General features: G+C 33.0%; 1 protein-coding gene and 1 non-coding gene across 2 annotated transcripts; one reads left to right on the top strand and one right to left on the bottom strand.

The window, feature by feature from the left end:
• Nucleotides 1–7,736: 7,736 nt before the first annotated feature.
• On the top strand, nucleotides 7,737–11,195 carry LOC121219797 (DNA-directed RNA polymerases II and V subunit 6B). The gene is made up of 6 exons (XM_041098153.1): nucleotides 7,737–7,878; nucleotides 8,233–8,266; nucleotides 8,398–8,573; nucleotides 8,640–8,691; nucleotides 10,645–10,712; nucleotides 10,935–11,195. The coding sequence occupies exons 1-6, from the start codon at nucleotides 7,844–7,846 to the stop codon at nucleotides 11,002–11,004; spliced, it is 435 nt and encodes a 144-aa protein (XP_040954087.1). The 5' UTR covers nucleotides 7,737–7,843; the 3' UTR covers nucleotides 11,005–11,195.
• Nucleotides 11,196–20,883: 9,688 nt separating this feature from the next.
• On the bottom strand, nucleotides 20,884–20,990 carry LOC121220484 (small nucleolar RNA R71). Its single transcript, XR_005917685.1, has one exon. It is a non-coding gene; the product is annotated as a small nucleolar RNA R71 (small nucleolar RNA).
• Between the last annotated feature and the right edge of the window lie 6,946 nt (nucleotides 20,991–27,936).

Here is a 27,936-nt window from a genome sequence, read left to right as displayed (position 1 = left end):
AGAGACATTAGCATCGCAGTCATAGTATTCGTTTCTTTCTTCATTAATATCTGCAGTAGGTACATCCTCAACATTTATTTCTTCAAGAATATCAGCGGCTGTTTGAGCTTCTTTCCCAGTCGCTTGATCTCTTGCTTATATGGTAGTAAGTTGGTCGTAGTAAGGGAAACTACGATGTCTGAATTGACCGGCTTCTTTATGACTCTATAAAAATGAGGAAATCATATTAGTTATAAGTTTGGTAAAAATAAGATAATAAAGACTTGAACTAATTCTTGCCTTTAAATAAGAGTCCCAAACCGCATCTTCAGCAACAACGAGCTGCCTATGCTCATCCCAACCAAAACCGCTTGTGTTTTGGCCATTAAGCATGTCATACATGATTGACCAATCCCTTTTTAGTAACCTAATCCTTGACTCAATATTAGGTCTAGCCTTCAACATTGCATTGGGTAAAGCCTTTTCTAACATTTTTCCAACTCGTTTAAATAACCGGCTTTGAACCCCGTATCAGCATTAAATGTTCCAACATTGTGCAAGTCCACCATGCAGGAAACCAATGCTGCATCTTCTTCTGGAACCCATTTCCTTTTCGTTCCTCGAGATGCTTAGGAAGAAACATTTGATTCTGAAACACCTGACATAATTATCTTAAGAAAAAAAAACAGAATAAAATTAAGTTTAATATCATGAATCAAAAGAGGAACACTTTATAAAATTAAAATTAAGTTCAATATCATGAATAAAAAACTCAACACTGTATAAAATTATAACACATGATGAATGAAAAGAAATCAAATTATAATTCAACAAGTTTAGTACAATACAAAAAACAATTCAAACACCATCAAAGTTTCACAAACTAGATACATAAAATAACATAAACAAATTAACTCAAACTCATTTTCTCCTTAAACCTAACTAATTTCTAGATGCTTGCTAGTCACCGAACATTTGGTTGGCTAGTTCCATCCTCCAAGTAGCCCAAGCATCCGATGGATGAATAATGACGATATTTGGTTCATCATCATCTACCACATTACTAAGTAATCATTCTCCCACCTCTGCTTCAATAGGATCAATACTCATATGGGTTCGAATAAAATTATGGAGCAAACAACATGCAATAATGATTCTATTGTGGACCCTTACAGGATAGAATGATGGACTCTTAAGTATTCCCCATCTAAGTTTTAATAACCCAAAGCATCTTTCAATAACATTACGTGCTGAGGCATGTTTCATATTAAAAAATTTTTGTGGAGTACTTGGCTGATAACCCTGATGCCACTCATTCAAATGATATCGTTGTCCTCTAAAAGGTGTAAGAAATCCCTCACAATTTGTGTATCCAGCATCAACTAGATAATAACAACCTATAAAAAAATTTAAAATGATTAATTTCCCAAAAAAGTTTGATCTTTAATGAATAATTCAAAGTCCTCTAACTATCCACTTTACTATGAGGAACTTTTAGTCTATGTCTCCTACTAATGGCATCTCGAAGAACTCGTCCATCAGCAACAGAACCTTCCCAACCAGGAAGAACATAAACAAATTGCATTTCAGGTGTACAAACACCTAGCATATTTGTTGCTATGTCACCTTTTCGCGTTCAATATTTAGGTTTATCAATTGTTGGAACCCTAATCTTGATGTGGGTTCCATCGAGAGCACCTAAGCAATTCTATATCACATGTTATAAAACCTTGAGTTAAGATCCTAAATTTAAATCTAAATCAACTAAATTATGTACAAGCTATATATAAAACTCAATCCAATACCTTAAACCATTTCCACCTTGTGTCTAAAGAATTAGCTGTAATTGGCTCTGCCTTTTTAAATAACACATCTTGTAAGCGTATGACAGCATTTAAAACACTATGAAATGATCTGCTAACAGTTTCTTCGGACCTATTGAAGTGATGATTGATAACTCGATTGTTAAGGTGATGGGAAATGATATGTAAAAACATTGCCACTTGCTCATCAACAAGCATGTGCCTTGACGACTTCAATCCCCCTAATGTTTGTAACATCTCACATAGTTTGAAAAAGGCAAATCTATTCATCCTAACTTGTTCAATACAGGTCTTGTCACTAGCATATATAAGCCTTTTTACATAATCCTGTTGTGCATAAAAATCTAAAATATAGGACATAATCCTTGGTCTATAAGTATGTAGGCTATCGATGGCACCCAATGTAAGTAAAAACCAATGCGCAATTCTATAGATTTGCAACCATATTGTCAATGCAATACCAATTCTTTTACGCCTCACACTTTGTGCAATTAAAGGCAGACGAGCCATTACTGCAAGATATTAATGTGTTCCATATTGTTAAATCGTAGTAAAATGGTCACATTTCTCCAATCATAATTTCAATAACAGTAAAATAAAATTAAATAATTTAATTGCCAAAGAACTTACAGTGATTGTGTCAAAAGAAGTCGTTCACCTGTGGGTGGAGAAAGCAATCAAACAAGCCGCTTCAATAGGAAGCAATCTCACACTATCAAAGAAAAATGAACAATACAAATTTAAAATCTTAACGAAGCAAAAAATAGAAATGAAAATTATCTTTGCAATTTATATCTCGTGTATCATTGTATTAAATTATTTAAATCTCATGTAACCTAACTATCTTTTACTTTCCACTATCATCTCTAAGAAGGACATTTTAACATTTAATCGTATTTTTTGACAACATTATAATAATAAAAACTAGCACACTGCACATTTAAAGAAATTTGAGAGAAAAATGGTTTCAATTCACAACATTATAGAAGGTTGGTATTTTCATCAGCTTTGTAATACAATTATATCTATGATTTTGCGGATTCAATTTTAATTTACTTTGCACCATTACTGATATGATAATAATAAAAATGGCGTGAGCGCGTATTATTTTCAAGAACACTTTCAACTACATCAAGCATTACCACAAATTACAATTCCGATTTCCAAAGTGCAGATAAATACATCAATGAAAGCCAGCTTATATACATATACTGGCCTGAAGAACAAGATGAGGAAGCAACTTGGGCATGTATATATATATATAGTTTTTCTTTGGTTTTATCAATATCCTATGCATACACGTTTACCATGTAACTTACTACACCTGGGACCTGGTTTTGGCTTCGGTATTGGATTCTTTTTTTTTTCTACAGAAATCAACAATATCACTTATTTTAAACACAAAAACCAAAGCTAAGAAAATCAAACCCAAATCTCATAATTAAGCTAATTTACTATAATACTAAAAACCAAAAAAAAAATACTTTGTTTATATATGGATCAAAGTAAAACATAAGGTAATAAAACCAGACCCAAATATCACAATTAAGCTAATAAATAAATTTTGTCTTACTTTGGATAACTAGAGCACAAGCTGATGTTGGAGTAGTGAAAATAACAAGAGTGGACAGCAAAAGAATGCAAGCTTTATTATATATTTATTAAATTTATTAATATATTTATATTTATTATGTATGTAAATTTCGAATCAATATGGTATCTTTATTATATCAATTTAATATACTATTTTTTAATATATATTTAATTATCAACAATTTTTTAAAATAAAATAATATATTTTAAATGAAATAGGCTGAAAAAATGATACATTATTAAAATATTATTCCATAACTCACTTCCAAATTCTATAAAACTTAAAAAAGAGATAGTGTCCAATTAAAGCCTCACTTGTAAGTCAAAGAACATACTTACATTTATTGCAATACAATTTAATCAATCACAATTGATGAAGGTACTCAATCAACTAACTAAACCAATCTCGCAAGTTATTCACAATTACATGTAAACAAATTGCCAATCTCCTAGTTTTCCATGCTCATGGTCGTGCAGTAAGATGATAACTATCATGATTTATCATTTACATATATCCATAAAAAAATCAAGCTAAAGTAACAGCAAAGGAATCATAGTCAATCACAGTCAATCAGCCAATCAACCTAGTGACAGACAGCCGCATTTTAAGCAGGCTATTGAGTGAAAAATTGGTTCCTACAAAAGAGAAGAACCCCATTAAAAGATGGGGAAGGGGTCTTGCCTATTTTTCAGAGGACAATTGGAAGAGAATATGGGTGTTGGTTCTTTGGTTCTCAATCTGTGCAGGCTTGTTCAACTGGAAATTCAAATCCTTTAATTTCATTGCACTATACCAATTCAAACGTACTTACATAAAATGTACATTTTTCAATTATAACATTCAATTTAACTATCAATTATAACAAGTCTTGTAATTGCTCGAATAAAATTTTCGAACTACCTCAACTTAAGAAATTCGATCCCAAATTTAAAATTTTCAATACCAATAAAAATCAACTTATTACATCACCACTTGCAAAATATAACTATAAAAACATTACTATGGAGTAAACCATAAAAAAAGAACATATAGTTCTCATAGACACCGAAACTTGAGCTACATGATGAAGTATCGTAATTGAGCCCATGATCCCTTAAATACTCATCATGGTCGATATAACTCCTCAAGGGAGCAACATCTATCACTTTATCGTCTAAGCTAATGCTTATAACAGAGGTATCAAATGTCTTATTATATCCCTTACATTCACAACAAAGAATTCCAGCAAAACCAAAGTAACATGAATACAAACAAGCAAAATAGAAGGAATTCATTCAAACTTGTGCTTTAAAATTGTAGTGCACACTCACAGCTTCATAAAGGAAAAAAAAGAAAAGGGAAAATCTTGAAAATAATACCTTTTCCTTTCTGATAAGCTTGCAACCTTCAACAGGATCAAAACCAGGAGGCAGATTTCCACTTGGGATTGGCTCTATCTGCAGAATAGAAAAGTTCCATGGATTGTGATGCGCAAGTCCAGTATTACAATTGAAAAAAATAAGGTAAAATTGAAAAAACATGAAGCTGAAGATCTGTTGTTAATTGTGATGCACAAGTCCAGTATTACAATTTCAGGCATCATAAAATGTTTTGTAAAACTATCCAGGCACTCACACATTTGGCAGCACATGAAGCATAAGAAAGGAAACTCTATGAGAGGTTTACATGAAGCATGCTTCACTAAGTAATACCATATATACGATGTCATAATAGACAAATCATACATGATATATTTGTCACTAGATCTTACAGAAGTGAAACTAACATGCTAAAGCTGCCCATCGATTGATCCAAGCCCAAATTTACACTTAATTTCTAGTGAAACTAAGCTGAGACAATAACTACATCATAATCTAACACTATGCTCCAGCACCAGAAATTTCCATTAGATCAATATTGCAGATACCATAATTTTATTTGCACTAGCAGATACCATAATTGCACTTATAGATTCTAGAAACTCGTACTTCTTTTTTTCTTCAATATTCATTAGAGAATTTACCTGTTTTCCTTAAACCAAAAAGAAAAGTCACGAAATCGTGCATGAACTATAACAAGAATTGAACATAAATAAGCAGGGAGTTTCACAGCCGAAGTGAACATACTAAATTGAAGCGGGTTCTTTCAAAAGTAGATTTTGAATTCTCTAGTTACTTACGGGATCTTGGAAAGAATGCTCAAAATTTGCACCTAAAACAGCTAATATTTGCACCTAATATTCAAGATTCACCTAGTGGACTCGGAGGAATTTAAAATTTTATCAATGCAGGTCAGAATAAGCTATCAGATACTGGAGACAACAGAATAGATACCTAAGCAGAAAAGACCAGATTGTGCAAACATTCCATCCAGGTAACTAGAAACATACTTTTTCATATTAAGGTGAGCAAAGAGAACGAATCAAGCACATAAGTTTTCAAGAAAAAGGCATAACATCAGGATATATAGTTCAAATACAAAAGAAGTACAATTATTACATGGGCTGACTAGCAATTACTTGAGGCAGCCTTGGTTAGTATTACAACATTAAACCTGAATAACTTGGGAAGAAGCAGCAAAACATTGATATAAAGTGTTCTAAATGTAGCACATAATCAAATTACCCAATGCAAGTAAGAAAAAACAGACTACTTTATGAGTCTTTTTTTATCAGTTTCTTTATAGATATTGCCAGCACTGCTATTTACTTGTTATCTGCTAAAAGTTATTATATGAATTTTCATTTTCATTTCTCATATTCAGTACTTAAATTACAAACCTTATCCAATAGTTTATGAAATAATAATGTTGGGAAGAAAGTTTGTGTTTTTTCATCTGAAAAATCTAATGGTATTTGGGATGTTACAGGACTGTAGCAATCAAAGGACCTACATACATAGGACACTAATAACTTGATTAATGGTCTAGGAAACAAATGGAAGGATATCTGTTGTGATGATTTGTGGTATTGAAAGAAAGCAACTCATTATTGCAACAAGAGAAAAGAGGGAAATCTCGTGAGTGCCCTTAGCTAAGCATTAGGCTTTGCACAACTAAAATCAAATATTTCAAAACAGCACAAGCATACACCCAAATCATGAGGAAGAAAATAAAAATTCGGATTAAGTAAAAAAAAGAGAAGAAGGACTTGCCGAAACAATTGGGCCAGAGATCTGAGACGGTGGAGTCGGCGAAAGATGACAATATGACGGTGGAGGTGACTTTGCTGGCAGCTTCTGTTGATGTTGGGAGGGAGAGGGTGGAGGTCGATTTCGGGTAGGGAGGGAGGGTAAAACAGAGACTGATTTGGGAAGACGTCCGTAATAGGGCTAATCATCGTTTTGGGAAGGGAATACAAAAGCAGAGAATTTGGGGATTAGGTCAGTAATGTAATAGGCGCGTAATAGGCATTACAGCGAACCAAACACGGGATTAGGTGGGGCGCGTGGAATAAATGGGTAATTGCATACCCATTACAGCGAACCAAACACGCTGCAAAGGTTGAACTTTTAATTTCTAGTTGTACAAGATTTCGGCGGTGTTTTCAGTGTTTGGTTCCTATTTATCTCGATTCATATTTTTTTTGTCTGACTTGTTTACTTTAGATTGAATTAATTGATCTGATTCGATGTAGATAATATTATAAAAAATTGTACACGTGCATATAAATGTTATATAAAAATAATAAAAATATTATCATGAGGTTTCGTTTGACAATACTTTTAATTAAGGGTGAAAAAGTGTTTTTCAACTCGAAAACAATGTCAAACATTGATTTTTGAAGGTTGAAGTGTGGAATGTAAAAGTTGAGTTTAGCTGTTTTTTAACTTTATGATCTTTTGACTTTTGTGCTTTGAAGTGTAAATTATAATAATATAATTATTTGTATTAATTATTTAAAATCTATTTAAAAATTTAGATCAATTTAATTATATATATTATAATAAATTATTTAAATATGATTTATTATTATATTTAAACTTTTAAAATATTTTATTTATAATTAAATATACAAATAATTTATTAATTATTACAAAGTATTTAAAATATAACTTTTATGTATGATTATATCAGCTTATTTAAATATTATTTATTTTTTAATTTTCAATATAATATCTAAAATAGACCACCACAATTTTTTTATATTAATACCAAAATTAATAAATTAGACTTTTTGACACACTCCAAACCGAGATTGTCAAAAAAATCCATTGTTAACATTACGAAACTGACCTGAAAAAGGGTGCATAGGCAATTTTCATAGAAGCCAAGGGTAATAAATGATATTTTAAGAAATCTCAGGGCCTTATTCTTAATTAAGTTAAACGGCTGTTTTGGTCAAAAGTTAAACGAGTTTTAACTTTTATTTGACATAAATGTTCTGATTAGGGCTTTGGAAAAGAAGTAAAGCTTCGCGCAAGAATCCTCAACAATAAACACTTATCAAAGTTGCTTTTACAAATCAACAATGGCGGACGACGATTATAATGACATGGACATGGGGTTCTCTCTCTTTCTCTGTTTTCATTATTTCTTTATCGATTGCGACGATTGGAGTTTGTAGTTTCTGTTGAAGTTCGGATTAATAAAGGAAATCCCAGAATTGGGCCTTTTATTTTCTTTTTCTACCGTTAAGGAATCTTGGGAAACCAATGGTTTTTTTTTCTTGATTTTCTCGTTGGGAACGGGTATTTTTCTCTTTGGAACCTATACTTTTCTAAGCAGCCGAACTGAGGGTGAAGTGTTTGCCCTATCTCTGGTTTGCTGTTGTCTTTATTGTTGAAATTACAGCATTTTGACTCTGTGTGTTTTGATTCCCAAAAACTTAAGCCTGTATTGCTGAAATTGTTGCTACAGATATGAGGATGAGCCACCAGAGCCTGAGATTGAAGTGAGAATCCAATTTCGTTTTCTTAAAAAAATACTTTACATTGTTTGCAAAACAGAAATTCAACGTGAGCGATAAGGTTATTTACTGTCTAATGAATTGTTTTTATTTTTTTTATTTTTTTAGGTGGACAGGAAGGAGCCGAGGAGGAGGTGGAAAACAATAACAATGACGATGTTCCCGTCGATCCTGTTGAAACTGAAGAAAAAGAAGACGAAGATGCTAATGACAAAATTTGTCGCAAAACATCAAAGTACATGACCAAATATGAGCGTGCTAGAATCTTGGGTACACGTGCCCTGCAAATCAGGTGAACTTAATAAGCTTTAGATTCTTTTATTGCGTTTCCAATGCTTTAACCTTTTCTTCTGAGCAGCATGAATGCACCAGTAATGGTTGAGTTGGAGGGTGAGACTGACCCGCTTGAGGTAAGCCTAAGTTTTTTACTACATTTCCTGTCTTGCACTGCTTCTTTGTTATATTCTTCTATATAGAAAGTTGATAAAACTGTGGGTTAGCTTGGTATTAAACCTGTCGAATACTTATTTGAGATTGCCACTTTTGACAATACAAGTTCTGAGTATCGATACGCATAAAATGAACATTGGGTTCTCTATTTCATCTTGTTTATTTATTGTTGTAAATGAGTTTTTACATTGTATAGGAAACTGGGCTTCCATATTCATGTTTGGCTGATGATTTGTAGAGAATTGTGATAATAATAATTAATAATAAAGACATGGGGAAGTAAGATACTTTGCATTTGATTCAATTATTTTTCTACTTACGAATTTTTTATTATTTTATAGAAGTTATGTATGTGAATTAAATATAAAAAATATTATTTATATATTGAAACTAAAATTTAAAAACAATTTATATTAATTGGTTAAATTTATTTTAATATGATATGTGATATATCATAATATTAAGGAATTTGAAAATTATTTAAATTAACATATTTTTACTTCACAAAGTTGTGTCTAAAATTGACATTAAAACCTTTCACATCACTTTTTGATAGCAATGCTGAACACTTGAAATTTTAAAACACAATTTTCAGAAGCATTTTTCTACAGTAATTTTCAAAAGCAGTGCTAAATAGCCTTAAGGTTTTGCTTGGTAGGGTGGAAAGAAAATTGGAAGGATGGAAAATTGAAGGGGTGGAAAGCTAGAAGGATGAAAAACATAATTTTTCTTTCCATAGGTGTGCTTGGTAGGAGAGATGGAAAACTGAAAAGAAAATTATTTTTAAAATTATTTTTCTTTCCATCCATTGCTTGGTAGAGTTGAAAATTGGAAGTAAAGAAAATAAAACATTTGGAAAATACATAATTTTGAACTAACATTGCACATCCCTCTCAGTTTCTCTCCTCTCATCATTTCAATTTAGGATGATTGATTTTTATGCATTAGGAGCGAAAATAATCACCTTTCCTATTTTCTTTCCTCTTGCTTTTCTTTCCAACCAAGTACACTCAAAATTTACTTTCTTTCCAGTTTTTCACTCCCTCCTCTTATCCCTCTACTTTTTCACCCAACCAACCGCACCCCTAAAAGTAACTATTGAGGGATTACTATTTCTTCAACCTGGCGTTGGAGGGTATTATGTAGCTCTGTTGAAGAAGTATCTATTCGTATTACCCAAATGTAAGTTATGTTATTATGAGGGTGATTTTGTTTATATATATAATTTTTTAAAATAAAATCAATAAAATCTTGCACATGGTAAGATTTGAATCTAAGACATAATGAATATTAAATCTTTAACTTTACCATTTTAACTAAAACTTCATTTGATTTTTATATAAACTTTTTTTCACCCAAACCGTGAGTGTGCTATAATCTAATTTATATAATAATAGTTTATCAATCTATATATAAATACTTGCACACACAACACTGCCAACAACATTCACAGTGATCCCTTGTATCTTGTTTAGTACTGTGATATTGACCAGTTGCAGCATGTAGCTTGTTCAACTCTTTGCTCAGAAAATTCGATAGGCAAGCATCCAATATCTTAATTCCTCAATCAAATAAACAACAAATTTGGCGCTGGTTTTATTCTCATTTTGCATCTTGTTCAGTTTGAAAGCATTGTTGATTCAATTTCAATCATGTGCTTTTCCTTGTTTTTCACATTTTAGCTGTTGCTTTGCTTGTCGAAAAAGTTCTAATCTATCTTCTTTACTCGGTTCACCCACTTTGTTTCTAATATCTCATGCTTGGCTTTGACAATTTTAAACTTATAAGCAAGTTGCTTGTAGTCACTTTCTTTCTCTTTCTGATCTACATTACATGATTGGTGAGAATACTCCATGCCATTTTTCCAACAGCCTAATATTTCATTGCTGACTCTATTTATTTTGTTTGTTTAGATTGCCATGAAGGAGCTTCAGGAGCGGAAAATCCCCTTCACCATTCGTCGGTACTTGCCTGGTGGGAGGTGAGATTTTGTCGTGAAAAATAAAAATTGTGTTCTATGTAAGATCAATGGAACATCAGGCCCTTGTGTGGTAGTTTTGCTTTGTACTTTGGGGGAAGAGTGGAAAGTAAAGGAGGGAAACAGGGGTGGGGTGACATTTGGTGATTGTGATCATTCATGCCTTTGTTTACTCGCTTTCTTTTTAGCATATCTGATGGATTAACATTTGATAAAACATTTCAGTTATGAAGACTGGGGAGTTGATGAGTTGATTGTGGAAGACTCATGGAAGAGACAAGTGGGAGGCAATTGATGACCACGTTTTATTCGAGGAACATGGAAAATTACTGTTTACATGATGCTTTTTTCTTTTCTTTTAAAATTATTTCATATATTTGGAGGGTCATTGGAGATCTTTGAACTCATATCTGAGCAAGTTTAGTATGTGGGTTTCAAAAAAAGGAAAAACAAAGGAGAGAAAATAAAGATGTCTTGTCAACATTATCTTCTTTTCTTGCTAAGTTCATATGCAAGCTAGCTATTTTTAAGCATCGCGATGAGTTAGACTTAGGTCGCAGTAGGAATGAGGTAAGTCCTTCCATTATAATTTTGAAATAATTTTAGCTTAGGACCCCACGTATTTGTTTTGGCATGGTATTGCTACCGTGCATTACTTACCACATAATATTTATCTTGGGGTTTCTTTTCGGAAATAACTTAAATAAATTAATTATTTACAAAAATACTCATTTGTAAAAAAAAAAATCCTTTTAAACAGTGAACTTTGGTGCTGCTGTTGACATCTGGGTGTGCAGTTGTCATTTATGGTATCACCCGTATTTAAGTGATTTTATAAAACATTAAAGGTTGGAAGAAAAAAGGGGTTGTCATAAGTGCGGCCGATTAAATGTTTTTAAATTTTTTATTTATTTACATTTGTCCCTTTTTAAAATTAAAATTAAATAGGTTTTAAAAATATATAAAATATCTCAAGAAATTTCCTTAAATAAAAAAATTCATATTTAAAAAAATTCATATAGCTTTTTAAGTTTATCATTTAAAAAAAAAAGAGAAAATGGTATATTTTTATTATTTTTATATATTTAAGGGTTATTTAAATTTAATTTTAGAAAGAGATAATTTAATGGAACAATGAATATGTGTAAGTATACACAACCCTGGTAAGTAATAGAGATAAGAATCGAGTATTGTTTCCACAGAGAATGTATAGGAAAAAACTTTTATGAAATAAAAATTTTAGCAATTTGGTGATGGAAAAATATTTTAAAGGGAGTGAGCTATTATCTAAATTAAAACTAAGCAACAACTTAAACTAAATTGTAGCACAAGGTAAATGCAAGATTTTAAAGAGTTTAATCAATATGACATAACTGTTTTAAATTAACCTTATTCATTAACTCACAATTATTTATGTTAAATAATTAAATAATTTTCATAAGCAGACATAAGAGATAGTGAAGTAACAATATATTTCTATACTGAAAAAAATTTTATCACATCAAACTTTAGGTTATGCAAGGCAATAATATCTATCAATACTATCACTCATTTAATCTAATTTATCTTAAAAAGATTAATCATGCACCATTTAGATAGTGTGCCAATTAATTATAATTTCAATATGATTAAATAATTAATTCATTTGCATTATTATAATTATAATGCAAGAATAACATAAACATGTTTTTATCTAAATGAACAATTAACCAATGCCTATAACATCAAAAAATAATGAAACATCCCATTTTTTAGTGGTGTCGAGAACACTGGTTTCGAGACCACAATTTTGACTAGTAAGTCAATTTTTTATTTATTAAATATTTATAGAGTCTCAATAATGTCGTATTAAAATTTAGTTAAGAAATTTTAACGTTTAGATAGTTAATTAAGTAAAAAGAATTAAATCGTAAAAGTTGAGACAAATTATTTCTATTAGTAAAATGGGTTCAAAAGCTTTAAAAACTTGATTTGGTGGCCTTAAATGGTAATTTGACCATTACAAAATATAGTGGACTGTTATGGGTAAGCATATTGGTTATTTATAAGTTAAATAAAGGACAAATTGATAATTTAATAAAAAAATGAAAGTAAACAAAAGATAAATGACTATCATCTTCTCCAAGTTTTCCTTTCACCACTGCCATGGCTATGTAAACTTAGGATTCAGCCCAGCTCAATTTCTTTGCATGTAAGTCAATTTTGATCTTAATTTTAATAATATTTATGTTTTTGTGACTGTTGCAACTAGGTTTAGTTAACCTGAGTATTAATTTGTAAAACTGTTAAATGTTGTGAAATGTTCCATTGTTGAAATTGTGAGAATTTTGAAGTTTTATAATATTTTTATAAGCTTGATAGCTAAATAATATTATTTTGTAAATAAGTTTTTGTAATTTTGATGTTTAAGGATTTATTTGTTAAAGTTGTAAAATCTCATGATAATATTGTGAAATAGAGAAATGTATGAGCTCTTTATGAGTAATAGGAAAATCGGCTAGCTTGATTTAATCTTAGTTGTGTTCAATTTCATAATTTCGGGTTTATGGACTAAATTGTATAAATGGTAAAGTTTAGGGATAAATTTGTAAATATGAAAAATACTTAAATGCATAAATTGATTGTTTATTTGATTTGAATTGATTTAATTAAACTAAATTGTACTTTAGATGAAAAAAAACTCAACGAGTGGAGGACGTACGAGCAAAAGGGAAATTTGTCGATTAGTCCCTAATAGCTGAATCACCTGACAAGTAAGTTCATACTACCTACTAAAGTTACAAGTTGTTATTTAATTTTTGAATTATATATATAAATTTCCCAAATTGAAAAAATTGGACTTTATAGTAATAAATTGGATTTTTGAAATATTTCCAATGGAATGAGTAAAAGTAACATATACAAGGTTTCTGAGCGATTCTCGTTCTGGATCGAGCTTCAGCATTTGTTACAGACTCAAATATACATGTGACACAGATTTAGCCTGGACTGGTAACCTTACATGTATACATAGCCCTGACCAGGCTATATTTCCTTCGTGTTGTCATTGGTTTAGCCCGGATAGGTAACTTGACACATATATCTTTGTACCAAATTAGCTCATACGAGTTTTATCTATTTTTGGACTTGTATATTGAATTCTTTTACGAAGTTCCATTGGAAAACTACTAGATATACAATGTTAAATGGTTTTATAAAAGCGAACATGATTTGAATTTCGAGTATCCGTATATTTATTGGTTATTGACTTGAAGTTGTTGATTCATGTTGTGATAAGGTTTTTACTTGAATAGTTATATGCACTTAGCAATTAAATGTGTATGGTAAGTTAGTGAATTGAAATGTATGAACCAACTAAGTATTTCTTATACTTATTTTTGTTATTATTTTGTAACACCCTTAACCCGTATCTGTTGCCAGATTAATGTTACAGAGTATTACCGTACAAAACAAAATATTTAACTTCAAAAACAAAAAAAAATTATGCAAATTAAATGCATAACTCTGACTTTATTCTTAGTTTCTCAAACCAAATAAACTCCAACTAACTTTCTTTCATTCAGTACAACGTACTTCTTCATTTACGCTAATATAAAGTCTCATACTATTTTATTTTTATGCTCGGCTGATAACTGTTTTTATAAGCAAACCCAACTAACGGTAATTACTTTTCATGATCATTTTCAAACTCATTTACACATGTTGACATATCATCCAAAATTTGTATTACACACACAGTTTGACCAATTTCTTGCGGATGAAAAGTAATACTAAAATTCAATTTGGTACCGAAAACTCGGATCACAGTCAGAAATAATGAATTATAGCATACTATGCAATCTAAAAATCTTAGAAATTATATAATTCAATTAACTTCTCAAGTGAAAATCTATTCAAACCAAAATAAAGTGAACAGATTTTGTTAACCTATTAAATGTAATCCATATCAAATCTTATCTTTTCAGAGTTAACGATAATCTTGAAACAAAATCCATAGTGACACGCTCCCATTTGTACTCATGGATCATCACATGTTGCTAGAAACATGAAAATATATAGATTTTTTCATGCCCTTTTTAACTCAAATTCATGCAATTTCGTAGTAATTCTTGTTGAAAAATATAATATAATTATAAAATAATTAATTGTACTTAAATTATTAAAATATTTAATTTTAATTAATTTTATAGTAAATTTGATAAATTTTGATTTATTTTCGATAGATTCGCACAAAGGGTGAAATTTAGCTCAGCAAACACTGCTAGAAGCACAAAATCGGGAATCGATTTTTGAAGCATCGAGCCCAATTAATTTTTCAGCCTAAGACGGTCCAAATTATGAATATTAATTCATAATATAATTAATTTTAATTATATCCAATTTATTTTGGGTTAAAAAATATTATTAATTATATTATGAAATGAGGCACAATTGTGCTAAACCGAAAGACTAATCCAATCGAGCAAATGGGCTGCCCAAAACTGTCCAACATGCTAACCCAATAAACTCAAATTAGCTGATTATTTGACTTGCAAATCAGCCCTTGAGGTTTCCTTAAAATTGCATTCAAACCCCTCCACTCTTTGTGCCTTTAAAGATTCACCCCAAGCTAAATTTAGCAGGTTTGAAACATTCAAACTTGCCACATGTGTGGCTGGCCAAGGGGGTATATGACTGCTGATTTTTTGCCTCTTTGTGCCTTTAAAGATTCACCCCAAGCTAAATTTAGCAGGTTTGAAACATTCAAACTTGCCACATGTGTGGCTGGCCAAGGGGGGTATATGACTGCTGATTTTTTGCTATTTTTAGCTGCCAATCTCACCTATAAATACCCCCATCACCTCTTCATTCAACACACCTTTCATTCCTCACATCTCTCTTACTTTTACTCACTTTCTCTTCTTGTTTCCCATTTTCTTTCTTATCCCTTCCTTGCCGATTTCCCTATTGGAAAAGAGCCCTTCAACAACCTTGGGTAGCAGCATTCAAGTGCTTGTAGAAGCCTCGGTTCAACAAGAACAAGCGGAGCAAACGAGGTAGGCTTCGGAGAAACACCAGATTTGATTCTAGTTTCCTATCCTTTAACTTTTATTGTTGTTGTTATGAACATGTCTATGAATATTTGTTATGTTTTTATTATTAATTTAACTAACATGGCTTAAATTTAATTCATGTTAGGTTGATTGCATTTCATCCACTTAAGTTAAAATAATGTTTGTGTTGTTATAGGTCTTGGTAAATTGTTTGATTAAGTAAAACCATGATTTTGTTATTATTGCATTACGATTGTAAGGTAACTAATGAATTAATTATTAATCGTATTGAAATTGTAATTAATTGAAACAATACTTAATCAATGCATGTGTGACAGCCCAAAATTGACCCTAGTCGGGAAGTGGTTTCGGGACCACAAAACCGAGTCATAAAATTTAGTTAAAATTTTATTTGCATATCTTATATGTGTGATAGTACTTGTATAAAAATTTGATGTTTTAATTTTGTATTAGGAATGTGAATTTTGCTTGAAAGGATCTAGTTGAGAGACTTAGAAAATTATGATAGGTAAATAAGTAAGGACCAAATAGTATTAAAATAGGAAAGTTTGGGTTTGCATGTCAAAGTGCCCAATTCTTGATAAGTGGCCGGCCAAGCATGGTTCCATTCCTCCAAGTTTATGTTGTTTATTATTTAATATTGGTAAGTAAATTAGAATAAATAAAATAAGGGAATTAAAAAGAAAAAAGGATGAATAAAATAAGGGAGGAAGAAGGAGTGTTCATCCTTTTCCTTATCACAATTGCTGTACCTAAAGAAAGAAAAAGAAGAAAGTGAAGTTAAGGCATTTGGTCATCTTCAAGTTGATTAAGAAGCTCTTGAATATTCAGTGCCTAGGGGAAAAGTTTCTAAGAAGTTTGGCCATGCATGTAACTAGATTGAGGTATGTTGATATTATTCTTTGAGATTCATGTATATTTTAAGTTGTAAGTTTGAAATCTACCTAGCCATGGTTCAAATTTTGTTAATTGATGGAGATGATATTCGGCCATGAATGTTACATTCTTGGTTGGTATTTTGATGTCTTTGGTGATGAGGTATGAAGATGGTTGATTTTGAGTGTTTAATAAAAAGGATACATGAATTATTGTTAAATAATGGTCGAATGTAGCATGATTAAAGATGTGAATAAATTGAAGTTAAGGAGGTTGTCAATGAAAAATATGAGTTGGATGAGTTTTAAAGAATAAAAATTTAGGTGACTAGAGGTCAAGGACATTCGGTCAAAGGCTTGTGTGCTAGCAAAATCGGCCTAAATGTCGTTTTGATGTGTTGAATTGAGTAAGCTAGATGTTGGAACACATAAGGATTCGGCCTTCTAAAACAATAGAGATAAGTGTATGAAAGGCTAAGTTTAAGTAGTAAGGCCGAATAGGTTGTAGATAAGGCACTTGTGAGTTCTTGGCCAAGCAATTGACAAATTAAATTAGAGTTCTTGTGACGTATAATGTCAAGTCTAACTTGGTATATTTGGCCACCTAACTAAGTACATCGGTGGTGTTGAATGTAATCTTACACATTCGGCCATATGGGGTAAAAATGGGTCGAGTGTTCATGAGATGAAATTAGGTGTTTAAATGATGTTATAGTTGACATTGTGCATATATACATGCATTCAGCCATCTAATTGAGTATGAAGGTGGTGTTAAATCTAATTGTGATGCCCATTCCGAAGTATATATATATACATATATATGTATATATACATAAGTATACCCATTCGTGATGTTACCTTTAATTATGTGTATAATCGACTAAATGGGTAATTAGTGAGGATGGTTGCCGAATATACAAACATACATATGCATGTGTAATTGAATTATGAATGTTTAGCAAGATGGTTAAACTAGTTGATTTATTGATTAAGCTCAAGGAGTTAAAGGAGGAGAATCAAGCAAAGGCAAAGAAAAGATCATCGAGTAGCCGAGTTGGAACCGTCCTACCCAACACAAAGTAAGTCATTAAGCATATAGTTTGTATTAATTTAAATGATCATAACGTCTATGTAATGATGCTGAATGGAATGATAAATATATATATACATGTATGTATGTGGTGATGAAAGTGTTGGATGAAGAGAAAAGAGGTGAGATGTATTGAGTTGTTGATCTCGGCACTAAGAGTGCGGGTATAAACATTTATGATCATGAGATTGGCGCTAAGTGTGCGGGTTTAAATTGTACAGCACTAAGTGTGCGAGTTTGATTATGTAGCACTAAGTGTGCGAGTTTGATTATGTAGCACTAAGTGTGCGAGCTTGATTATGTAGCACTAAGTGTGCGAGTTTGATTATATAGCGCTAAGTGTGCGAGTTGATTATATAGCACTGAGTGTGCGGACTTAATATATACTTTTGAATCATTATGAACACTAAGTGTGCGACATTATTGAGTCGATCACGGACAGCGGATCGGGTAAGTACCTTGAGTTCGTGACTAATAGGCGTTATGTTTATATTTGAAGTTGAGCTTGGTAAGTTTGAACCTATGTGACAATTATAATTGAAGTCACGTACATAAGATTTATCGTGGAATAGGTGAAAGGTCGTTTAGTTGTATGATTGTAACGAAAATAAAATGATGTATGAAAATGCCTCGAATATCCTATTGATTAGTATATGGAATGTGAATGCATGACTTGGTATGAGATTGAACCGATAGGTTTGAGGAACTATGGTATGGTTCGGTATGGATGGAGTAACTAGCCTCGTTCCATTTTGCTTCCTCTTGTGATAATGTTATTAATGGATGGTAGTGCATTGCTTATGACTTACTGAGTTATATACTCACTCGGTGTTTCCTTGTCACCTATTTTAGGTTTCTTGGACTCGTCTCTTTTTGCGTGATCGGGCCGTCATTGGAGTCATCACACCGGCTAGCAAGTTTTGGTACTTTCTTCTTAGTCGGCTTAGGAGAACATTTCGGCATGTATAGGCTATTATGTTGTGTTTGAACTTTGGTATGTAAACTTTTAGCCATGCGAAAATGGCATAAATGTTCGGTTGGGTTTGGTTTCATAACGTTAGGTCGTAAGTCTTGATAATTCGACCTTTTTATGCCATATGTCATGGTTGATTATTTTTGGTGTTAAAATTCATGATATGGCAATAGTGTAGTAGGGAGATGTTTGACAATGATTAGCCTTTGGCATGGCTAGTCATGATCATAATTGGTGATATGTATGATGAATTACTAGTTAGATCAAGGAGAAATCACGAAATAGGCATAGTTGCTTTCGTAACAGATGCTGGCAGCAGCAGTGACATGAGATTGAAAAATCACTAAAAATAGTAGGAGTGGAATTAATTAATGAATAAATTATGTAATCGAAGCTTGATGAGTCTATTTTCATATAGAAGTAACGAAATGATCATATGGATAGTATGTTAAGAGATATTCAGGTTCTCGTGAGACAGGGCCAGAACGGTTTCTGGATTCCCTGTTCCTACTTTGAAAATTCATTATAAATTAAACAGAGATAATTAGGAGTCATGCAATATATTTACAGATTCCTCTCTGAGTCTAGTTTCTATAGAAACAAACGGCATCGGTATTGAAGCTCTGTGCAGGGAGATATCCAAGTCGTAATGCGCAAAGGTCAGTGTAGTCGATCCCTGTAACATGGGAGACTTTGACTAATAAACTGTACTAATTGGCCTGACCAAAAATTCTACAAAAATTCTACCATATAGGTATATGAGTATAGTTCCAGGGAAAATTTACGGAACTGGATTTTGAGTTTCAGAACTCAAGATATGATTTTTAAAGCGACTAGTACACAGATTGGCAGTTTGTCTGGGAAATGTCAAATAAGTGGTTTGAAGTCTGTTAACACCTCGTGTTCGACTCCGGCGACGGTCTCGGGTTCGGGGTGTTACAGCATGTTTAATCTTCTAAGTTAGCTGAGGGTTAAATTAACTAATGATTAAATACATTATCCTTGCGTAGCTTGCAAGATTATTGTGATTAAACTGTTTTAATGTAGGTATATATTGTTACCTCACTTAATCTTTTACTTGCTTATTAAATTGATTAATTGTTTGAATTGGCATAGTAATATGTTCAAGAGATTGGCTAATTTTATAAGTCTGTATGTGCTATAGTTAACAAATTACCAAGTTGCCGTGAATTTATTCGTAACAACATGAACTTTGTTTTAGTAATATTAAGTTAAGAAATGTAATCTATCTAGCACAATTATGTCATATTGATTAAAATCATCTTTTGAAATCATGCATTGGAAATTTTATTTTATTTTATTTTATTTAGTTAAATTTTAGTTTTTAATCACTTCCTCAAAATCAAAATATTTTTAATCACCAAAATGTTTTTAATTGCATTTCATAAATATTTTCTTATACAGTCCCAATGGGTACAATAACTCGACATTTACTTGTCACTTTATTACTTGATAATGATTGTGTACACTTGCACATTTCCATCGTTCCAAGTCTTTGGCGCCATTGTCGGGGACTGTTTTAAAAGTCATTATTTGTGAATTTGTTAATTTTGAATTTTTGTTTTTTTTGTTCAATTTTAACTTAATTAATTTGTCTGTGTTTGTTTCAGGTGTTTATGAGTGTTGATTGAATTATTGATTTACTTCACGTAGACCCTGAGATTGAAAGAACTTTTCAACAATGAAGAAGAGAAGCAGTTCAGAGAAGGACCGAAGAGATGAACTTTGAAAATCTGAATCAAGGAAACAGAGCAAACCCTACTTAAAATCCTATCCTTATTACTGATGATAGTGATAGAGCTTTAAGAAAGTATGTCGTGCCAGTGTTTCATGATCTTAATTTGAGTATTAGCAGATCCAAAATTGAGGCACAACAGTTTGAGCTGAAGCCGGTTATGTTCCAAATGCTTCAGACAGTGGGCTAATTCAGTGGAATGCCTACCGAAGATCCTCATATTCACTTAAGATTGTTTATGAAGGTAAACGATTCTGTCAAGCTAACTGGAGTGCCCAAAATGCACTACCATTAAAGTTGTTCCCATGATTGCTAAGGGGCAGAGATCGAGCTTGGTTGAACTCATTGCCACCACATTCCATTACCACATGGCAAAAGTTAGTAGAAAGATTCCTCATGAAGTATTTCCCTCCTAGCAATAATGCTAAGTTGAGGAATGAGATCACTACTTTCCAACAAATGGATGATGAGTCCTTGTATGAGGCATGGGAAAGGTACACAGATTTATTACGGAAGTGCCCTTATTATGGAATCTTGTATTATATCCAACTTGAGACATTCTATAATGGTCTCAATGATCAAATAAGAATGGTAGTGGACGCTTCTGCTAATGGCACTCTCCTTTCTAAGTCTTATAATGAGGCTTATGAAATCATTGAGAGGATTACTAGCAACAATTATCAATGGCCAACCAATCGAGCAACTTTAGGAAGATAAGTCACTGGAATACATGAAGTGGACGCTTTCACTTCACTTGCATCTCAAGTATCCTCAATATCATCGATGTTTAAAAATTTTACCACTAATGGGTTTAATAGTTTTGCAACACAACCACCCAATCAATTTGAAAATATAGCCTGTGTTTATTGTGGGGAAGGACATTTGTTTAAAGAATGTCCATCAAACCAAGAATCCGTGTATTACATGGGTAATCAGAACCAGAATTAAGAAAGCAAGGAATTCAATCCAATTTTTATAACCCATCTTGGCGAAACCACCCTAACCTTTCTTGGAGTAACCAAGGGGCTGGAACTAGTAACACTTATGGACAACCTAGACCGACCCAGCCACCTGTTTTTACCCAACAAGTTCAAAAACCAACTCAAGATGAACCTTCCAATAGCTCAGAGAACCTATTGAAGGCATGTATAGCAAAAAATGACGCCACTTTAAGGAATTTGGAGAATCAAGTGGGTTAACTTGCTACCGAACTTAGGAACCGACCACAAGTTACTTTGCCTAGTGATAGGAAAATCTAAAAAATCAAGGGAAAGAGCATTGTAAATTATTGACATTGAGGAGCGGAAAGACATTAGAGCCCAACACTATTGAAGTTGAAGATGAGCCAACTGATGCTCAAGATTCAGTGGATGTTCAACCAAGTGTTGAAATTCCAGCTTCACCAAAACCATAATTTGCAAAACAAAATAAGGTAATTTCTGAACCAGTCATTGATAAACTACAACTTTGTTAGATGCAAAATTGCTAAAGAAGATGAATCAACCAGTTCCAGTGAAGAATCCTCCACCACCTTACCCTCAAAGACTTCAGAAGTAAAATTAGGAAGTCTAGTTCAACAAATTTCTAGACATACTCAAGCATCTTCATATCAACATTCCGTTGGTAGAAGCCCTTGAATAAATGTTGAACTACGTCAAATTTATGAAGGATATCCTGTCCAAGAAACGAAGGCTAGGAGAATTTGAGACGGTAGCTCTGACGAAAGAATGCAGTGCATATCTTCAAGACAAACCACCCCTAAAGTTGAAGGATCCTAGATGTTTTACCATACCTTGCAACATTGGAGCAATGTATTGTGGTAAGGCACTATGTGATTTGGGTACAAGCATTAACTTGTTACACTTCAATTAACAGATCGATCTTTAGCACATCTAGAAGGAAAAATCGAGGATTTATTAGTATTTGTAGATAAATTTATTTTTCTTACTGACTTTGTTATTCTAGACTTTGAAACAGATAAAGAGGTGTCAATCATCCTAGGACGGCCTTTCCTAGCAACTGGAAAGACCCTTATTGATGTGCAGAAGGGTGAGCTTACTATGCGTGTTTAGGACGATCAAGTAACATTTAATGTTTTTAAGTCCATGCAATTTCCTGACACAATTGATGATTGTTCTGTAGTATCTGAGTTAGAGGAATTAGTCTTGGAAAGGGAACACAACTATGTTAAGGACCCATTGGAACAAGTTTTAACATCAGACCCTCCAGGTGATGAAGAGGGGGAGTAATACTTAGCTTTGCTAGAAGCTAATCAAAGGGGCTTTAATCTGCAATCCCACTTTGAGTCTTTGGAGTTAGAGAGTAGGGATTATGTCCAACTGAAAGTGTCAACCGACGAGTCACTTAAATTAGAACTTAAGGTACTTCCCTCATATTTAAAATATGTTTATTTAGGTAATGCTTCTACTTTTCCTGTGATTGTTTCAGCGGATTTGACCAAAGAGCAAGAAGAGAAACTCATCCTAGTATTGAAACAATTCAAGAAGGCTATCGAATGGACCATAGCCGATATTCGTGGCACTAGTCCGTCGTTATGCATGCACAAGATCAGAAGATGGTGAGAAAAGGGATGATTGATCAACAACGAAGACTAAACTCCATCATGAAGAACATGGTAAAGAAAGGGATCATAAAATGGTTAGATGCGGGTATAATCTACCCCATCTCAGACAGTTCGTGGGTAAGTCCAGTCCAGTGCTTGCTAAAGAAAGGAGGTATTACAGTCGTTGAGAAGAAGAATAACGAATTAATACTGACTAGAATGGTTACAGGATGGAGAATTTGTATAGATTACCGAAAGTTCAACAATGATACTAGGAAAGATCATTTTCCTATGCCATTCTTGGACCAAATGCTTGATAGACTCGCTAGGCGAGACTATTACTGTTTTCTCGATGGATACTCGTGGTATAATCAGATTACAGTACACCTGAAGATCAACACAAGACAACATTTACATGCCCGTATGGTACATTTTCATTTAGATGCATGCCATTTAGTTTATGTAATGCACCTATTACATTTCAGAGATGCATGATGTCTATTTTTACTGACATGGTTGAAAAGTACTTGAAAGTTTTTAAGGATGACTTTTTAGTATTCAGAGATACATATGATGATTTCCTAGCCAATCTAGCCATGATACTAAGGCCATGCGAAGAAACAAACCTCGTACTTAGTTGGGAAAAGTGTTATTTTATAGTATGCAAAGGTATTGTTCTTGGGCATCAGATAACGAGACAGATGTTCGAATTTGATGAGGAGTGTTTAAGAGCTTTCAATGATTTGAAGAGTCGATTAGTTTCAACACCCATCATCGTCACGTCAGATTGGGAGTTGCCATTTGAATTGATGTGTGACGCAAGTGATTTTATTATTGGAGCTGTGGTGGGCCAGCGAAGGAACAAATTTTTTCATCCCATGTACTATGGAAGTTAGACTCTTACGGAAGCTCAACTGAATTATACGGTAAGAGAGAAAGAGTTACTTGCTATTGTGTTTACTTTTGACAAGTTTCGATCTTATCTTGTAGGTACCAAAGTGACGGTCTATATGGATCATTCGGCAATTAAGTATTTACTTGCCAAGAAAGATGTTAAACAGAGATTGATCTGATGGGTACTTCTACTCCAAGAGTTCGATCTAGAAATTCAAGATCGAAAGGGATTAGAAAACCAAGTAGCAGACCACTTGTCTAGATTGTAGCCGTAAGAAGGGACTTCTCCAATTATACCCATTTAGGAGACATTCCCAAATGAACACATACTTAAGGTAAATTATATCATAATACCCCTTTGTTTGCTAATTTTACTAACTATCTAGCTTGTGGTTTGATGCCTCTTGATAAGTCATATCAACAAAAGAAAAAGTTTCTTCACGATGTGAAGTACTATTTCTGGGAAGAACCATACTTGTTCAGAAAGTATGTATATCAAATGATTAGGAGATGCAAGGCAAAAGACGAAGTACATGAGATTTTATATCATTGCCACACAGCTCTGAGTGGGGGACACTTCAGAGGTACACCTACTGTAGCCAAAGTATTGCAAGCTGGATTCTTTCGGCCAACGTTATTCAAAGACACGTATGCTTACGTAAAGAGTTGTGATCGATGCTAAAGGGTTGGAAATGTCACCAACAGGACTGAGATGCCCCGAACAAACATCATTGAGGTAGAATTATTCGATGTTTGGGGTATTTCAACCCCCATTGCGTATTGATACTTATCGGGTTTGTCTTCCTTGGTCATTTCCCTCTATCTTTTGGTCACAAGTACATATTGGTAGTAGTAGACTACGTGTCTAAGTGGGTTGAGGCTGAAGCATATCCAACGAACGATGCCAAGGTTGTGATGAAGTTTTTAAATAAACATGTGTTCACAAGGTTTGGAACTCCTAGGGCTATAATGTTACAACTCGTTTTCAGTGAAATTGGAACAGTGATTTCGGAACTAAAAATCCGAGCCTGTAAGAAAAATTATTTTAAAATTATTTTATTGTCTACCATATGATAGGAATATTGTATAAAAATTTCGTTAAGAAAATTTTACTGATTACATGTTTAGTTGCTAAAAGGACCAAATTGCATGAAATGCAAAAGTTGAGTTCTAGTAGCTATAAGTATCAATTAGCTATGGAATTCAAAATTTGAGGTCCTTATATGGCAAATAGACCATTAAGAGAAGTTAGTAGATAAGTATGATCATTCATCCATGAAAAATTAAATAAAGAAAATGATTAAACTGGAAAGATGAAATAATAAAAGATGATATTTTAATTAAATAAGAAATATCATCATTTTATATCATCTTTCCCAAATTAAAGACATGAAAACCCTAGTTATGGGTGTTGAACTCAAGCAAGCTAATTTGGCTTAATTAGGTATGTTTTCTTGTCCCATTTTTAATAATTTTCATTTTTCCGAGATCGTAATAGCTTAATCTAGCTATCTTGGGGATTAATTTGTAAAGTTATCAAAGTGTTAGGATTTTTCCATGGATTAATATAGTTGAATTATGAAATTTTATGGTAGAAAATGAAAGGATGTTGATAGATAAACAACTTTTGTAAAGGGAATTTTGATGAAATTATGATTTAGGGACTAAATTAAAATGTTGTAAAATTCATGGAAAAATTCTAAAATTTATGAAATACATGAGCTGCTATTGTGATATGTAAAAATTAGCTAGGCTTGGAATAAGGATTAAATTTCATGAATTTTATTTTCCGAGCCTAGGGACAAAATCGTAATTAATCAAAACTATATGGGAAAAATAGTAATTTTTCCTAAGATGTGAATTGAAATTAATTGAATATGAATTGATGTTAATTCATTTATATAGATTCGGATAGACCAAATACGAAGTTAGATCGAGGGAAAGAAAAAATGTCAAATTAGTAGATTTTGCATACACGAACATTGTCGAGGTAAGTTCGTGTAACTAAATTGAGAATTTATATGTGCTAATTGAATTGTATGTATGTGATTGTATTGTTGCTATGTATATGAAATTAATCTTATATCCGACAATGCCTGACAAACATTAAGTCCCGATTGAATAAATGAAATTCGATGGATACAGGGTTCCCGTATTGTTTGTGGTCCTACATATGTTGCAGACACACCATAGCTCGAAAGAGCATCCCGTTATTAGCCCTCTCAAGCTTCCCGTTATATGGTTATTGCGAACTTCTCATTAATAGCTCTTCGGAGCATTTCGATTGGTTGTGGTCCTGCATGTGTTACGGACACACTGCAGCTCTTATGAGCGTCCCGACATATGGCTCTTTGGAGCTTCCCGATTAAAGGGTCTTTGTGAGCTTCCTGATTAATGACTCTCCAGAGCTTCCTGATATGGCTCGCTTGAACTTCCCGATATATGGCTATTCGGAGCTTCCCGATTAATGGCTCTTTAGAGTTACCCGTTATTGGCTCACATGAGCTTCCTGATTATGGCTCTTATGAGCTTCTCGTTATACGGCCTGGATAAGCTTCCCGTTACGTGGCTCATATGAGCTTCCCGTTATATGGCTCGAGAGAGAGCTTCCCGATTATGTTCTCTAATAAGCATTCCCAAATATGAATTGACGGATTACAAATTCGTACACTTCATGTGTACTAACTTTGTATCCATCGATATTTTAAATGATTTAACAGACGAAATCCTGATATGAAATAACATGAGTATAAGATGAATTGTTACTCGTATATGCCTGAAGTACATGAAAATGATGATATTTGACATGTTGAAAAATGGGATGAAAGATTCATGTGTATGAAACTTGTTTGATGACTATGTACATTTATGAAAATGATTTGTTACATGAATCTCATGACTATCATGCTTGATGAGAATATGTGTTTAGGGCATTTGGCCAATTTAATTTGAGTGTGCCTTGAATACTTACCTTAAATGTAAATGGTAAGTTAAATTCTCGTTATATGAACTTACTAAGTATTACATGCTTACTTTGTTTTATTTTCCCTGTTTTATACTAATTCAGAAGCTCGTTGGGTTGGAAGCTTGGCGGAGATCACTCACACTATCCATCTGCCTAATTCGGTATAAATAGTAAATTAATTTTGGTTATAATGACATGTATAGGTTAATTAGCCAATGTTGGCACATAAATGTTTGGCTGTAACTAGCCATTTGAAATGGCTTGTGATTGATATCTTTTGATGTATATATATGTCTGTCTTTATCTACTTAATGTTTATGGTAAAATGACTGAAGTTGAAGTGAGGATGGATTATGATATGAATATTTGATCAACTAGGTAAGTTTGGATACAAAAATAAAAGTGACAACATTACATGATTAAAACATGATCCTAGCTTGAATTTAATGTATTGATTTGAAGTGTTGATACGCAAATTTGGGTTAGAGTGATGACAGAATTTGGGTGAGAAATGAGGCTTAGAAATGACCTATTTCGTTCACATGGACAGAGACACGGGCGTCTGTCTTAGCCGTGCGTGACACACGACCTAGCACATGGGCATTTGTTTTGGCCTAGTGTCCCCTACATCTTAAAATCAAAATGGATCACATGGCCTGGCACACGGGTGTATGGCTTGGTCGTGTGACCCCTGCACCTATTTAATGATGTTCACATGGCCTAGAACACGGACGTGTGGCTTGGCCGTGTGACCCAAGTCAGAGAGTTATATGGGTATGGAAACGGGCTGGGACATGGCTGTGTGCCCTATTTTGAATGTCCACACGACTTGGCCATACAGGCGTGTGTCTCCTGCACCTAGGAAAATTTTTGAAATTTCACGAAAAGTTCTTTAAGTACCTAATTTAGTCCCGACTTGTTCCTACTACTTATTTTGGGCCTCGAGGGTTCAAATAAGGGAGATTGATTTCTGATAAGAATGTAAAGTAGTATGAATTGTCTGTATTTGATCTGTATATTCCAGTAATGCTCTATAACCCAGTTTTGGTGATGGACA

The sequence above is a fragment of the Gossypium hirsutum genome, chromosome D08, assembly GCF_007990345.1.
Source record: "Gossypium hirsutum isolate 1008001.06 chromosome D08, Gossypium_hirsutum_v2.1, whole genome shotgun sequence".
In the NCBI taxonomy this organism is placed as follows: Eukaryota; Viridiplantae; Streptophyta; class Magnoliopsida; order Malvales; family Malvaceae; genus Gossypium; species Gossypium hirsutum.
The sequence above is the reverse complement of the archived record's forward strand: the minus strand, read 5'-3'. Positions and strand labels throughout refer to the sequence as shown.